The 17,485-nt window shown below is 44.4% G+C and overlaps 1 protein-coding gene across 1 annotated transcript in view; it reads left to right on the forward strand.

Annotated features, from left to right (window-relative positions):
* Nucleotides 1-16,684, forward strand: part of crb1 (crumbs cell polarity complex component 1) — a 28,994-nt gene extending 12,310 nt beyond the window's left edge. Inside the window, exons 7-13 of the mRNA XM_069679937.1 lie at nt 986-1,536; nt 1,688-1,853; nt 4,031-4,982; nt 6,865-6,909; nt 7,594-7,716; nt 8,835-8,961; nt 14,966-16,684. Coding sequence (XP_069536038.1) covers nt 986-1,536; nt 1,688-1,853; nt 4,031-4,982; nt 6,865-6,909; nt 7,594-7,716; nt 8,835-8,961; nt 14,966-15,184 — 2,183 coding nt within the window. The 3' untranslated portion in view covers nt 15,185-16,684. The remainder of the gene's footprint in view (nt 1-985; nt 1,537-1,687; nt 1,854-4,030; nt 4,983-6,864; nt 6,910-7,593; nt 7,717-8,834; nt 8,962-14,965) is intronic.
* The last annotated feature ends 801 nt before the right edge of the window (nt 16,685-17,485 follow it).

The raw sequence follows: 17,485 nt of genomic DNA on the forward strand, positions 1-17,485 counted from the left end.
GATGAAAAAAGTCCCTGCTTTTGCATGAGTAAATGATACGTAAAGAAAAGTCTGACAGATTTGCGGGTGTGAGCTCTTTTTGTATTTGGCGGACACTTAAATTCCCATTCCAGCTCTCTTTTTGGCTTTGCTCAAGTACAATGTTTTTCTTAAAGCTAAAAAAGCACATATAGTGCAGTTAATCTTCCATTTCTTTACTGTGTTGTCACCATTGATTATATATAAAGATGGACAATGTGCTTTCCCCTCCTCTCGTTGTACAAAAGTGAAGCCAAAATATCTCGCCATCTTGCGCTGATGACGTCATTTGGAGCCAGATTTTGTACAGTAGCGACCACTCGCCTCCACTGCTTTCCAAAACACACCGAAAACGTACCGAAAAAACGGCAAACATCCCGTTTGCGCATTCAACAGCAGAATAGCTTCTTGTGTTGGTCTGAAGCAGATTTTTATGTTTATGGAAAGTTCAATGACTGTAGTTATTGTTTTAGTTACGTCTTCTCTCGACGTTCCTGCTCCAATCTGCTCAGGAGCATTTGTCAACAGAGCTGTCAATCATGGCGTTAGACCCCCTTTTTGTCAACGTCCAACAAAACACCTTGACATAAATCAAAAGATAATAACTATATGAATAAAATGTGGAAAAAACATGTTTGAGAAAGAATTATTTGACGTGTATTTAGATTTTATAGTTTGACTCATGTCCCATCTGTTAACATGGAGGAGGCGGGGTTAATGACCTATACTGCAGCCAGTCAGCAGGGGGCGATAGAGATGTTTTGGCTTCACTTTTAGGGAGCTGTCATGTCATCCATCTTTTTATACAGTCTGTGGTTTTCATCATCATAAATGACTGCTAATTATTGCATTAGCAAACTTATGAAACCCATAGGAACCCCAGAAAAGTGACATAAAGCTAAGCTGCAAAGTTCTGAAGATATTTTCCTGTTTTTGTCTCATCTGGTTCATTTTACCTTTTTTGCAGAACATGTGACTGCACGCTTTGGGAATGAGGACTCTCAGAGTCATGCAGCGTTCGCTATCACCGATGACCTCGGTCACAACCTCTCCATCTCTCTCTTCGTGCGTACACGGAGGCCTAACGGGCTGCTGCTGGCTCTCGCCAAAAACAGCAGCCAGTACCTGCACGTGTGGCTGGAGGACGGCAGAGTCACAGTCCAGCTCGATAACTTCGAGAGCCTGAAGGCGGAGGGTGCGATCGATGATGGGGAAGTCCACTTTGTAAGGGTAGAGATGGACGAGGGTGGGATATCGCTGTATGTAGCAGCTGAGAAACAGGGGGATGTGGAGGGCAGGACGGTCAAGGTCCAAGAAGGAGACACTGTGTATGTGGGGGGTCTGTTGGAGAGCAGGACCACCTCGGTGTTTGGTGGATACTTTAAAGGCTGCATCCAGGACCTGAGGATCAACGACAGGAGGCTGCAGTTCTTTGGGTTGGACACCTCAGTGAGATCGTTTCCTCTGGAGCTCATGGAAAATGTGACTTCTGGATGCTCGGGGGACAACGCCTGCAGTGTGAGTGGAAAGTCTTTTGTCAACATTTTGTTTTGAGCCTTTATCGGCACCTCTTTTTAGAGCATGCAGAATGAGACCTCAAACAGTATACTTACATTTCACATTTATTTAAAAGTGAGAGTTATCCCCTTCACTGTTTTCTCACCCTCAGAGGAACCCTTGTCTAAACGGCGGGCTGTGCTACTCCATGTGGGATGACTTCACCTGCACCTGCCCCCTCAGGACAGCAGGGCGGCGCTGTGAGGAGGTCAGGTGGTGCGAGCTGTCGCCCTGCCCCATGGACGCAGAGTGCAGGATGCTGAACCAGGGATATGAGTGTAAGTCAACAATAGCATTAAAATGACAGCATAAAAATCTTATTTTCATGCTTTGTCAGCAGTTTAAATATTTCTTTCTTAATGCATATGCCCAAAGATTAAATATGCGACGTGTCCTGCTATTTTAGCACTTGGTAGACCTGTCATATTGATAATAAGCTGTTAGAACATAATAGAAATATCCTTCTATCGGACATATTTTCATTCCCTTTCAAACGATCATGCTCTGATATTACTTAACACACATTTACTTCAGTCATATAGATTCTTTCATTAAAAACTTTAATAACATTTCAACCCATTTAGAGGTATCTTTTCATCCCCATTTAGTTATCACGCTATCAAAACCTGCAGGATATTATTTCAATGAATGAACAAATGAAAACATTTGTTTTGCACCAAGAGCATTAAAACACACACAACAAAAGACATTAACAAATATACAGGACAGAACATAATACACATGAAATAAAACATCATGAAGACATCATAAAAGCATCATGTGGCGGATAAGTTAAATAGTGCAGACTGTTTAGATTGTTTAGACCAACGTCAGGGCTTGTTAAGCAGCTGCACGGAACAAAGAAAGTTATACGGCTCAGTGGTCGAGTGTCACGGTTTCAATTTAAACAAAAAGGTGAGGACCCAGAAGCAGACTTAGTTAACGGATTTAATTAAATAAAAGGCAAAAATGCACGAACAAAATCTAACTCCAACAAAAGACAAAAAGGAAAATCAAAAGACACAGCAAAAAAACTTACAAGCAAAACCAGGAACAGGTAATCCAAGGGACACGAGGAAATCAGGGGAGGCACGAAGAATATCCAGGGAAGAAAACACAAGGAACCAAGTGCAGGTCATGGACATGGACAGACGACAGAGAAGGACGACAGTGAACAGGCAACGAGACAGGGGAGCACAAACACTAAATAAACTTGGGAGGTGAGGCTAATCAGACACAGGTGAGACAATCAAGGGGCAGGTGAAAACAATCAGGGCAGGGCACATAATCAAACGAGCGGGAAACACAAAGGCAGGAAGTGGACCAACACGAGAGACAAGGTGACAAAGTAAAACAGGAAATGATCTAATCAAAAAGACACAAGTGAAATACTAAACAAGACTAAATACTGACAAGAACACAGAATAAACTAAGTACAAAACTAAACGACGAGAACTCATGACAAGGGACAAAGTGACAAGGTAAAACAAGAAATAATAACTGAACACCACTCAAGCTACATGTCGAAGTGTCCTTGCTCCCGGTGGCATAGTCATCAGGTATGAATGTGATAACTGATAGACAGTTGGGCACTTTACGTAGCAGCCTCTGCCATCAGTGTATGAATGTGTGTGTGAATGGGTGAATGTTACATGTAGTGTAAAAGCAGCTTTGAGTGGTCGCAAAGACTAGAAAAGTGCTGTGTAAGTGCAGTCCATTTACCATTTAACCAGTGCCTCTTGTCGTCCTCTCCCTGGGCATTCTGTTCCTCCAACCTGAAGGTAAAAGTTTATATGATCAAAAGTACAGTCACTAAAAGCAGCCAGATTAGCCAATATATTTGTTTTAAACCGCGATCTTAAAATCGAGAGTAAATTACGTGTTATTTGTGCTTTTTAAAAATATATTTTAGTTGCATAAAAGCCCAAAACCTCAGACATGGAACTGTTGACCTAAAACCTTTTATTACCTATATTTGTACGTTACCTAATCTTTGACCTTGTTTGTGGACTTGACTTACCGGTAAGTGGCCACTATGTAACCAAGTGATACAACATGCTTGATAATTTTCTGGCCTTAATCCGCCCACACATTCTTCTGCGTGTGCTCCGCAAAGCAGGATTGGCCAGAGGCCAGCTTATCCCCTTTTTTTGCTGGGATTAGTGCTGATTTGCTGTGTTGCCCTTCTGTCCTGTAAGCCATCCCATGTTCAGTGTTCGACTCTTTGAGAGCCGCTTCTGACTATAAACAACCTCATCCAGTTGCCTAAAAGGAGCGTGGGGTTAACAAACAGGTTAAGGCCACGCTGGTAAAATGCCAGATGTTTTTGTAATCTTTGAATTGGAAATCCTGTTTAATCCCTTGTTGTGTTTACATGTTTAAAGTCAGAAGATAATCAGCCAACTGACAAAGTGTTAAACGATATACAGAGTGAACATTTTCTCTTCTCTCACAGGCTACTCCAATGCAACGTTCCTCAATGAAAGCAACGTGCTGTCCTACAGAGGAAACGGACAAATATCCCGAAACCTAACCAACCTCTCTCTAAATCTACGCACCCGCAAGCGTAATGTGGCTATCCTCCACGCAGAGAAGGGCTCAGCATTCATCACGCTCTCCGTCCAGGATGGTTTCCTCTTCATGGAGCTTCAGAGCGCTGCTGAAGACAACAGAGAGGAGGAGAAGGAGGAGGCAGGAGAGCACAGTGTGGCGACAGTGAGTCTGAGCAGCAGGAGGACTGTGAGTGACGGTGAGTGGCACAGTGTCCAGCTGTTCATGGCAGCGCCGTGGGCTCAAACCTCCCGCTGGACTCTGGTTCTGGATGAGGAGTTAGAGGAAGCCAGCACCTCCAGGAGAAAAGGAGGCAACCTGGACTTCCTCAGGCAGGACGTGGACATCTTCTTAGGCGGCCTGGCGCCTGATGCTGGCTGGTCCCTGACTGGGTGTCTGGGCACAGTGGAGCTGGGCGGCATCGCCTTGCCGTACTTCAGCTCCTCTGATGTGAACCTCCCGCGCCTGCAGGAGGAGCAGTTCATCCAGGCGTCGCCGAATTCGCCTCTTCTCGGCTGCAGTGGGGCCCCCTTGTGCCAGCCCAACCCCTGCCTGAACGGAGGGGAGTGCCAGGACCTCTTCAACACCTACAACTGCAGCTGTTCTGAGGGCTGGGCCGGGCGGAGCTGCGACTTCTACACCAACACCTGCGCATCCAGTCCCTGCGTCCACGGCAACTGCAGCGTGAGCGGGATGAGCTACGAGTGCACCTGTGATTTTGGGTACGCAGGTGTGCACTGCGAGGAGGAGGTGGATATGTGTGAAAAACACCTGTGTGCGCATGGAGGCACCTGTCTGCACGGTCCAGACAGGTACGCCTGCCTCTGCGCTGACAACTACACCGGACCCCTCTGCAAGTAAGTCTGCGGGATGAACAGAAAAGCAGGAAATTAGCAAAGCGTAGTCCTGTGGAAAATATATCAATCAATCACTTTTTATATATAGAGCACCAAATCACCTCGTCGCTCCCCGCAGATTTATTTTACATGCAGAATCTTGAGGAGTGATGAGATCATATCTTAAACCCCCCTAGCTGGAGCCTGCAGGTGGATGCTGGGGTGGTGATGGGGCTGAATGTAAGAGCGCAGTACTGGTGCAGGGCAGTGGTGGCAGTGACAGAGCAGAGCATCTTGCAGCTTAGATAGACTGCCACATTGGGACGAAGTGTTTGTCAGGTGACTGTGGAGAGTGGCGCATGTCTGCCTGTCTGAAGTAGCTCGCAGGCGTCACCCCATTAGTTTCAGAGACCTAACATTAATCCACCAAAGAGGAAGAGCTTGGACACACAGCTGAAAACCTTCCTTTTAACAGCCAAGTGGGACAGAGGGAGAGACAGGAAGAGTGAGACGGATTAAGAGAGACAAATAGACAGACAGGCCAGGAGACGGACAGATGGGAACCCGTGAGACAAGGGAGCACTAAAGACTCCCGGGAATATAAAGTTAATAACAAGCATTAATGGAACATGACTGCATACAGGTAAAGAGAGAGAGGAAGAGACAGGAGCTTGGTGTATCTGTTCCCATTTATTTTGGCAAGCTAAAATACTTTGTGTTCAATAGATTAGTTATATCTCAGTAAGAAGTGGACAGGCGGAGGGCACTTGCTCTGGCTTTGATGGAGGGTGAGAAGCTGTTCCCAAATACATTAAACACAGGGAAACAGAGATCCGTGTGGGTACATGAGACACTCAGAAAGAGGAAAGATCACAGTTATCGCTCGATGTCGTCACCCCCACAGAAGGCCCGCCTCTTCATTCATCCGATTGGACAATAAGAAACTCTCTTTTTAACTCAAGACGCTCAGAGCGTTTCCTCAAAAACGTGAGGTGCACAGGGCAGAAAAACACGAGGCGCTCAGCGACACAAAAAGCGTCCCTCTCATCCAAAACAAGTACAAAACATAGGGCCCTAAGCCTGTAGCAGCATAACTATGCGAGCCTGAGCCAGCCCAAACTATCAGCTTTATCAAAAAGGAGTTTTACTCTTAAGAGGGTGTCTGCCTCCCGGACCCTGACTGGTACATGATTCCAAAGGAGAGGGGTCTGATAATTGCAGGCTCTACCTCCCATACTACCCTCAGAGACTGCAGGTACCGCAAGCAGGTCTGCACTCTGAAAGCACAGTGCTCTATAATCGAGCAGCAGAGGAAAAAATCCTTATGTAAATATTAGATTTTCTCAGGTTGACTTGAACAGCTCTGAGAGCTTAGTTAGTTACTTAACACAAAATACTCTAATAAATGCTCCAAATTGCACAAACAAGGGACCGCAGCACGGCACAAAACACGAAACCCTTCACTGTAAATGTCTCCACATCTCTGCCTCTGTTCAGCGTTTCAACCACGCCTGCAGCGAGCGCCTCAGATGCTGCATTTCTATTCTAGTGTCAGCCAGAAAGGGCCTCAGTCTGCTGCGGTGTCTCACTACACACAGCTCTCTGGTTCAGCGCCAGTTTCCTTTTTCCCTGTCATCTAGCGTTTGCCTCGGAGAACCAGCAGGGGAACGCCTCCAACCATTTATCCTGTAAACACACAGCCTCTTGCATTTTGCCTCTTTTTTTTGCACAAGGAAAAACCTTTTGCAAGTGTCTCGCTTAGACAAGCTGCACATCTCCCTTTACTGGGAGCATCTACGCTGCAAAGTTTTCATCAAAATGACTTCTTTTTGTTTGTGTCTCTTGTTTGTGTGTCTCTTTCTACCCACCTTTCCCCATCTTTCTTTTCTCCGTTCCTCTCCAGTGAACGCATTGAAGAAATTCCGTGGTACATTGTTGTCAGAAGTGTGTAAGTTGTATTTTTTTTTCTATTTCTCTGGGTGTTTGCTATTTGTTTCCTTTTAGATATTTGTCTCTCAAATGTCATGTACCATGTCTCCTGTTTTTGGTGTTCAACTGTGTGCAACAAAATGCCAAGCAAAGCTAATATTACCGCTCCCTGTGACATTGCTGGTGTTAAAATGAGGTACAAATAGTTTCAGATGAGTGACAGCTGTAGTTCAAAACCACTCCTGGCATCTAAATTAAAAGTTCACCCCCTGAAATCGCACACTTTCCAACAGAGAAAAGCTGCATTTTGTAACCATTGAGGGATGAATCTAAACAGATACATAACATTTTGGAACAGAGCTGCGGCGCTTCAGGCAAGCGGAATAGTTATAGAGGGCAAAGAGAAATGGTTGGCCTTTTCATTCCTGTACTTGGGATTTGACGTCCTGCTGCTGCACAGTTGCCAGAGGTCTTTAATCTTATTATCCTGTTCCCCTCCTAAGCCTCTTTGTGTCCCCTGTGGGGAGCTGAACAATACAGCCTCTGCCCGGCTGATTCCTCTGCTTCCTGCAGACGTAAACACGTCATTCTCTGCTGCACACGACCCGCCCAACTCCTCAGTACCTCTGATACCAGAGCTTTATGTATCAAACAAACCTCAACACATATTTATCCTCTCACGTGTCTGGTTGTCTTCCAACAGACGGCCCAAGCTGCCTGTTTCTGTGTGCGGTGATGACACCAGAAACTACACCTGCTTCAACGGAGGCAACTGCACCGACCGAGAGCTGTCCTGTGACTGTCCACCGGGCTTCATGGGACACCGGTAGGAAAGAAACAGACATTATAATGTAAAATGTGTCCAGAACAGACTGAGGTACTAAGAAAATAAGGAACACAACCTTTAATTTTATATTAAAGCCCCCCTCCAGAGAAAATCAAGTGTTTAACCTTGTAAACATCTACATGTGGTGTTCTTCATGAGCTACAAGACATATCAGGGACAACATCAGCAGTCATCTCCATGGCTGGGCCTGTCTGCTTTTAAACTGCAGTGTACCAAGGACAGGCTGAACAACACGTTTTCAGATTGGCAGGTTTGAGACGTCACAAACCTGAGGAGCCAATCCCGTTAACGGACGGGGTGACGCTATGCGTATCATTATGTGTAACCTATGGCAACCACTTTGGCGATGCGCGAGCCAGCTGTAACCGTCATTTTTGCAAACTCACTACTGACTACTAACGTTAACGTTACTACTAATTACTACATTACAAGCTCGCTGAGTTTTAACAACTTGCCACTAAACGATGGCAGAGACGTGTTTTGTTTTTGGCTGTAATTTTACCAAAGGAGAAACGTAGTACATAGTGGGCGGGGCCTATGCAGATTGGGGAATTTTTCATGAGGGAGAAGGAGGAGATGCTTTGGGAGGATTTTTACAAGGTAACATAAAATTCGGTGTATAAGATTCACTTTTAATACATTTCTTCCATCTTAAAAATGGGGTACTGCTGCGACCAATGTAAAATGCAGAGAGAGGCATGTTATTGTGTTTCGGTATTTTACCCAGGCGATGGCGCTATCCGGTTGTTAAGTGGTGACTCCACCAGTTTCTGGGTCCGATCTGCTTCAACGTCTCCTATTTACAACACGCCGCAGTGTTGTTTTCCTTGCTGTTTTAAGTGAGGAAAAGTAACTTGATTGTTGCTAACACTTCGTCACAAACTTGCATTGTCATGATCGCCATTGCAGCTGCCGCCCTCACAACAATCAACATCACCGTAGGCTGATAAATTGAAATAGTGTTGAAATAACTTACACGTTTTTATTAATAAATAGCTGTAGAAAACCTTTTTCCCTCAGAGATCCCCCAAAACAGACTGCGTCTTATATTCATCGGCATAAAGGTATCTTTTGCATCTGTGATTCTGTCTCTGCAGGTGTGAGCAGGAAGTGGATGAGTGCAAATCCAACCCGTGTCTGAACGGAGGCTACTGCCGCAACCTCATCAACAAGTTCGTGTGCGTGTGCGACATGAGCTACGCCGGGGACACGTGCCAGACGGACGTAAGCGACATTTACTTTTACGTGGCCGTGCTGCTGTGGCAGAACCTCTTCCAGCTGCTCTCCTACCTCATCCTCAGGCTGGACGATGAGCCGGAGATAGAGTGGGGGGCCGACGATTGAATGTGTGTACGCGCGTGTGTGTGTATGTGTGTGTTTGCACTTGGCTTTGAGATTATTTGGGGAAGTTGGTGGAGAGTGGAGTTTGTCAGTGAATGTCTACGGGTGATTTACGGTGTGACTGAGTGGTATTGATGCAAAGAACAGGGTCTTTATGTCTGCACAGCGCACACAGTAGGGTTTTCTCTAGTTCGCAGCAGGTTCCACAGAGCTGTTTCTGTGCCTTAAAATGATACGTTGGTAATAAGAAGCACCTTATTCAATGTAGATAGTTATCTTACTCTATTGAATCAAGTAGCCATAGAGCACAGATGCAATAATATCTTGTTTTTGATCCATCTTTGGATTATTTGCTTTCATCTAAACTTGCACGAAACGTAAAATAAGAAAGCCCATCACGAGTTCTCGAGGCCCAAAACATCACATTCAAACTGTTTATTGTCCAAGAACGAAAAGAAATTCAAATTGGAACAGCGTCTTTTAATGCGGTAAAGATTATTATAAATATGTTATTTATAATGTCGCTCATTGAAGGTATCTTGTCAGTCTTGTCTGAAGTGGCTTTTGGAGCTCCGTATAGATGAATGTGTGAACTATCAAACCGCTGTTGTAGTCACAAAGGCACCCAGAGGGGCTGGAAGACGACAAGATGTCTCTCTTTGTTCCTGATGTGCGTTCAGAGCGCCGCGCTGACTGACTGACTGACTGACTGCTGCGTGTGTGCGTTTCTGTCTCCTGAGCGAGGCAGAGATATTTTAGGCCTAAATTCTCTGCGGCTCTGCTGCGTACCAACACTAACCATGCTGCTGTGGTCAAACGTTTCCTAACTCATCTCCTCCTCATGGACTTTATCGTGTTTTCTTCCTTTTAGTCTCACTCTGCCGACATCATGCTGGTTGATCCATGTATGAACATAACTCCTTGTTCTCTTGTCTTTCCTTCATCAGATTCTGTCCTCATGTTGTGTCTCAGTTTAATTTCATCTCTGTCTTTGTTGTTGTCAAATAAAAAAAGTCTTATCAGCCTTTGTCTGTCTTCTGTCCTCTTTTTCATCTCTTGATTAATTTGGTTTCTTTTCTTTTCATCTTCTCCTCGAGCCAAGCTAGCTCTAACTTCAGATCCTTTCTCTGGTCTCCTAACCGTGCAGAAGTGTTTGTTTGAACAAATATCTGCACTTTCTTCTTACATTTTCTAAACAGGAATCTATTTTTTCCAATGATTTTTATTCTGCATCATTGTGCACGGCCTCCCAACATGTAGAACGATTTCAGTCTACACAGGTCGACAAAGGGCTGCACGGCGGTGCTGTCGCCTCACGGCTAGAAGGTTCGACCTCCGGACATAGTGGGCCTTTCTGTGTGGAGTTTGCATGTTCTCCCCGTGCTGCTTGAGTTCCCTCCGGGTTCCTCCCACAGTCCAAAGACATGTGGGAGGAAGCCCTGTGATTGGCAGGGGATCAGTCCAGGGTTAACCCTGCCTCTCATCCAATGACAGCTGGGTTAGGCCGCAGCCCCTCGCCACACTGAACAGGATAAGAAAATACAATTCATGGTATCCATCAGTGCATAATATGCAAGAAAGACATAACAACTGTATCAAGACATAGCAGGCAAGACATATTTATTTGATTAAAAGTTTTAATGATTTAGTTTAAAAGTCTCACAAACACAAAATGAGGTTTCGTTAGTTTTGCACCGAAACATCTGTTAGAAAAGTCCTTCAGAGAGGGTGAACTCTGACAAAGGGAAAGAGCGTGTGCACTTTTGCCACCTCTGTTTGTGCGTAAAGGATCAGACATGTTGAAGTCAGGTGGCCACCGTGACACCAAACATAGACCTTTAATCTCTCCTAACAGGATGTAGTGGGAGTAGATCCAAGAATAGCTCATTTTCATAGATGCACGCACTTGCACACACACACACAGGCAAAGCACATTGCAGTAGTATTTGGAGAACTGTGGGATTGAAGGCTATTTTTCTGTTGTTTTGGCACAAAGCTAGGTTAAAGAAAAAGGTGTTAACGGGCCTGCAGAGAGGCCTGACCTTTAACCTATCAGTGTGAAATCTCAAAAAGCTTTTAGCTCTTGTAGGTGAATGGAAACAAATCCCTGCAACCATGCTACATGCTCATGTGGAAAACAATCTCAGAGAAGTGTAGGCTTTTGCAGCAGCAGATTAACATCAGAGACTGTATAAATAATGCATTCAGCATCCGTGATGTCACCCATTGGTTTGTCGACAGAACTTTTGGAGCCTAGAGTTCGGCATTTAGCCGCCATGTTGGTTTTTTGAGCCAGAAGTAAACATATTTGGACTGTAGGATGGCGTCAAGTTATCAAAGCTAACCAGTCCCGTGGCTAATTTATTAGCTGGTGAATGAGCTACTTTTTGGTGGTTGACTATTGTTGTTCATTTATCAGACTAAAAAAGCTAAGACGTTGTTGTGAGGTTGTGTAACCTAGCGCATTTGCAACTCATTAGCTCACAACTTTGGAGGGAGAGGGGCGTTTGAACGGCACTAACGTTTAATTTAAATGGGTTTGTCTTCTCATCACTAAGGTTCGCTGTCATCTCTGCAGGGAAAACAACAATCCTGACTCACAAGCACTGGCCACTAATAAAACAATGAATGACAAACACACAACAAGCTAAGTCAGGTACAGTCAGCACAGACACAGATACCTGCTAATTAGCTAGTAAGCTAACATACGAATAAGATAATACTAGATTTTTACTCACTTTTTGGATAGTCTGTTAGCACAATGAACCGCACAGTAAGACACAACATTTGTGCGTTATTTGCATGAAAAAATACCCAGAAGGCACCGACAACACAAACACATCCTTCGTTAAGTTTAGTGACTTGATTTAGCTGAGACAGCTAGCAGTCACTGAAAGTAACCACGCTCCGTTTATGCATAACTCCAGGCTAAATATAATTAAAATAGGTGAGGTTATATAACAATGTACCCTGTACAGCAGTGTTAATTTACTTAACAAAAATTATGACGGAAAATGTGCATCAACAACCTTTTTTCCATGACGAGGACGAGACGCTGATGAGCTAAAAATAGATCGTTCATAATAAAAACTCTGACGACACCTACAGTAAAGTTTTACGCACCATTTGACGCTTCATCCGCACAAAAAGGAGCGATGACCGGCTGTCTGCTTCAGTCGGATTGTTTAAATGAGAAGTGATGATGATTATATAAAAAGTCTTAACGGTGAAAACCAACACTGCGGCTGTAAATAAGTCAAGAGAGGAGTGTGCAGTGTGTGCTGCAGGGGTCTCCAACCTGTTTTCATTTGAGAGCTACTTTAACTTTTTCTGCTTTTTCTTTTTTTTCTTTCACTTAAGCTCAGCTAGCGTACAGCATAACTGACCCAACCTGTCGATGGAGTTTGCTGCAACATTGGTTAGGTTCAGACGTTGACAAACTTTCCAGGAGCATCACCGTTTGATATTGACAGCTGATCGGCCTATCCTATTACTTTGTATTGGAGGAGGTGGGACATCGGTGTATTTGGTTACATTTATTGTTGTCTGATTTTTTTGTTCAGAGTCTCTGAACCTCTTGGCGAGCTACTAAAATCCAGGCCACGAGCTATGGGCAGCTCACGAGCTATCTGTTGGACACCCCTGTGCTACTGTAACTGCACAGCTTTGATCTGTGGCTTTACATGCATGTACACATTTAACCTCAGCTGAGGATCTATATTACCCGTGCAGAACATTGTCAATCAACAATTACTGTAAGGACGGATGAAAGGACTTTACAGCAGATTGAACCTGTATCAGGCTGATTTAATTATTTTAGAAGTAATGACTCAAATGACTTTTTATTGACTAAAACTGCCCTGAAATCTTTTGAGTTCTCGTCGACTAAAAATAGACTAAAAGGGTAAAAATGACTAAAAACTAATGTGCTTTTTTCCCCAAAGACTAAAAGGTTTCTTACCAGCCTATAAACATGTTTAATACTTCTGTAAGGGTATTGTACTGGGGCTTAATTGGGATTGACTCACTTTAGGAGTCAGCCTAGTGGCCACTCGAGGAACTGCAGTTTTTGAAACTTCCATGTTGCCGTCATTTCTCAGCCCCGGAGCTTGCTGCTTGATGTAACACCCCAGTTTTTTTTTTACTAAAATCGGTGTCCACATGTCCAGATGTCCAGATCATGTTAGCCATGTAGCCAATATGCACTTGCGCTCCTCTCTAGTTCGCCTGCCTCCTTTCTTCCATCTCGCATTTTCCAAGCCTGTGTGCATACGTGTGTGTTTGTGTGTCTGTGTGTCCTTAGCAAGCACAGGTAGCCCTAATGGCGCGGAAAGTGTAGGAGGAAATGGGAAGCAGTTTTTCAGTGTCGGCACTGATGTGTCCATCCTTTGAGAGAAGCAGAGAGGAGGAGGAGGAAATGTGCTTAGCTAGCAAAAAAGCAGCATCTGGTGCTGAAGTGCAGTTTCAGCAGAGAGCTGGTGGCATTCACAGAAGTTCGGTGTGCTTCACAGAAACATATGAGGGCAGCTTATCTGGCGCACACACACACACACACATATACACGCACACACACACATAGCAGGTTGATAGTGCTGACAGCAGGGAAGAAACGCTGCCGTCTCTGTCTGTGTGTGCAGAGGCTTCAGGGTGGCCCTGCCGCGTACCTCAGAGACTGGTTAGTTAGACATCTCCGTGTCTCTGTGTGTGTGTGTATATGCGTGTGTGTGTGTGAGGCAGTGGGTGACTGATGGCGGGTCCTGGCTGCAGGCTGCTCCGGCTCGCTTGTGTCACACTCGCTCTGACAGCCGAGTGTGCTGCAGTGACAGGTAAGCACTTTCCAGGAGTCAACAAAGAAGCTGCAGCGAGGGGAAAGAAAGTGTAATGTCGAGTTATTTTTTGCCTCAGGATACGGATGGTTGTATTTTTATTAGAATTATGTTTCCATGTTGATTGCTCAGTGTAAAGTTTGCTGACTTCTAAGTCTTGTGTAACCTGACAAGTTCAGCTTTAGTTATGGAGATGTGTGTCAGCCAAAAATCTGAAGCGTAACGTTGTGCTGTTGGTAACCTTGTAGCAGCCAATCAGAGCGTCACGACGATCACACCGAGCAGAACTCCTGATGTAAGTGCGTCTGCTGCTCTGTCGTCTGCTGCTGGTTAATTTAATGTTAACAATCAGTCACCTGCTGCTGCTCGGGGAGCTTTGATTCAACTTGATTCACTGGGTTTGACTTATGAGGCCAGGAATGTGTGTGTGCATGCAGGGTGATTGTGTTCCTGGTTGCGTAAATGTGTGTGTGTTAGTGGTGATCAAAGGGCCACACGGCTGTAAGTTAAAAATGAATCTTAGCAGGTTTCACAAGAATCAAAACACCTTTAGATGCTGCACGTTAAGCAGATTTTTTTCAAGAATCGTGTGTGCGTTTGAGCTGTTTTGGTGTGTTTCTGGTGTTGTTTATGCTAACAGGATCATCAGCAGCATCTTGCCCGTGTGTTTGTGTGTGTGTGTGTGATCCTCCACAGACTGAGCATGCTCCGTACAGCTCGCGGGTGGCTGCCGTGCTGGCACCGTGTCTGGTTGCCTTTGCGATAGTGGTGATGCTGGGGCTGGCGCTGGCCGCAGCCAAACTGCGAGAGAGGCAGCAGACGGAGGGAGGTTTCAGTCCCCGGCAGCTCCAGGCTCCTGGTGGTGGCACTCCACCTGCTGAGCTGGGAAACACATCCATCAGCACTCTGGCAGCGCGCGTGGAGCGGCTGGTGTAGTGAGGAGAGGAGACGTGTGTGTGTGAGAGACAGAAATAAACATTGTGTGCCGTGTGTGAGCATCTTAAGAGCTGAATATTTGCTTAAAACCACTCTGATATCTCTTGTCCTCTCTTCCCTTCCAGCTGACCTCTGGGGGTTTGTCCTCTGACCTCTTGCTGTCCGTCAGTCTGGCGTCTGTCGTCCTGCTGCTCGTCCTCATCTTCACCTCCGTCGGCCTGGTGATGACACTTAATCGCCGTGCCACCCACGGCACCTACAGCCCCAGCCGGCAGGAGAAGGAGGGCTCGCGGGTGGAGATGTGGAGCATCATCCAGCCGCCGCCTATTGAGAGACTCATATGAGATGCAGGCAGAACAACATCTGCACGTAAACATGGATTTTCCCTCAGTGCATCCATTTTTATTTACAGCTGTCTTTCCTCTTTGCATTGACAAGTGTGAGATCTCGAGGCACCTTTATTGTGTATTTGTACATCTACTTTTGTCATCCATCTTCTTGCAATGTTTTGCACCTGGCTTCACTTTCCAGCAGTACATCCATCTACATGAAAAGATTTGAGTATCGAGTCTGTCACATCTTTGTGTTTGATCCATATTATCAGGCAAATGGAACAGACACCATTAGTCAGGGAAACATAAAAGGTCTTGAAGTCACATCTGGAAACAAGCAAATTGAGTCAGAAGTTGCCTCTTTTAAAAAATCAAGCATTAGTCATTTTTTCTGTTCATCCCTCATCTCTTCACACTCACATAAGTCTCTAAAAGGGGTCAGATATATATAGATTCATCCATCCATTATCTACACCGCTTATCCAGAGTCGCTGGGGGGCTGGAGCCTATCCCAGCTGTCATTGGGGCGAGAGGCGGGGAACACCATGGACTGATCGCCAGTCAGGGCTGACACACAGAGACAGACAAACTTTTATACTCACACCTACAGGCACTTTTCAGAGGGAACCCACACATGCGCAGGAAGAACACACAAACTCCACACAGAAAGGCCCCCTACGTCTGAACCGGGATTCGAACCAGGAACCTTCTAGCTGTGATGCCACAGCGCGAACCACTGCACCACCGTGCAGCCCACAAATATAGATATTAATTTCAAAGTAGAGGAATAAATAATGCTTTTGTTGGGGACTTTTTTCAGCTGCAGTAAACACAAATCTGGTTTTTAAGTGCTGTCTTTAGATACACTAGACTTACAAGTACGGTAGGTTGAATTTATCATTGTTTTTTTTGCTTGACAAAAATATTTCGAACGTTTACAAATTAAAATGGATGAAATTCCATCCATGTGTCTGTTACAGGAGATCCCCTCTAGTTCTCTGTGAGTTGCAGCTGATATTGATTTATTTTTCAATTTCAGCGAACATTCCCTCCAGACTTTGGTACTACAGCTCCTCACAGACAGATACGTGTCTTTTAAGAGACTTCAGGATAAGTTGCACTAGTGGAGAATCGTTTCTCTCCGTAGTTTATTTTAGGACAGACCCCGACCGTCTAGACTGCTCTGTAATTTCGACTGTACATTCTGCAATGATGATTTGTTTTTTAAACTGTGAATTTTATTTCAACCTTCAACTGTACATACAAACTGTGCTGGTTAATTTAAGTGAATTTATTTAAGGTTTTAATAGGAGTAGTGTGGTGCTGCTGTAAGACAGGATTAGCCTCTTTACTTGCCAAATCAAGAAGCCAATGCACAGATATTCACACACAGCTACACTGATTCAATAAAACAGCATTCTCCTGCATTCTTTCTCTCTACATATTGTGGTTTTATCTCTGTTAGTACAATGCAGGTGTGAAAAAATGAGCCCAGGTGTGCATAAGCATGAAACAGTATAATTTATTTTCAGTTCACAGTGCATACATTGTGTGCAGTTGTACCAAGTTACTCATGATTAGCACATTAGATTGACCTCAGTTGTTTAAGACAAGTTGTTTTCTCTGCGATGAGAACATGCAAGTGTGCACAGAATCAGAAAATCAGTACATGGCATATCGAAGAGTTAATCGTCATTACAATACCCAAAGAAGAGACGGAAATGAGATCCCCACTGTAACTTCTCCAAAGTCGTCACTACAATGAAAATACAGAACAGTGTGGTTAAGAGGAGGTGATGTTAATATAATATGAACCTGTTTTATCACTCCGTAGTACCTCAGTAAAAGCTGCTACATAATCTGTCACCTCTCACTCACTCCAAATTTGTAACTACAGGACGATTATAGAACTATAAATATTGATTACTTTACACTCTATTGTTAACAGATTATCAGGTATCTTATCACAAGCCTCAATAAATTGAAATGCAGATCGCCTGACAATCTTTTCTTCATTGTACAACATTAGTGTAAATGGGACTAAAGCTTTCATATCACCGCCAATTGACCATATTCACATAGCAGCCATTTTTTTTGCTAACGTCACACTCAGGGAAAGAAGCTCAAACTCCTTTAAAATGTCAAACTGTCATATAAATGTCATGAAATTGACTAACGGTTATAATTTCACAGCTTTTTCATTGTTAAGATACTTAAATGACAATGAACAGTGAAAATACAGAGGGAAATCTGGTCATATCCCAGGTTAAAACAACATATTTGATGACCTGTTAGCTACGGTTAGATAACAGC

This window comes from Semicossyphus pulcher, unplaced genomic scaffold, assembly GCF_022749685.1.
Source record: "Semicossyphus pulcher isolate SPU_LCO1_2020_fin unplaced genomic scaffold, fSemPul1.0.p SCAF_4, whole genome shotgun sequence".
In the NCBI taxonomy this organism is placed as follows: domain Eukaryota; kingdom Metazoa; phylum Chordata; class Actinopteri; order Labriformes; family Labridae; genus Semicossyphus; species Semicossyphus pulcher.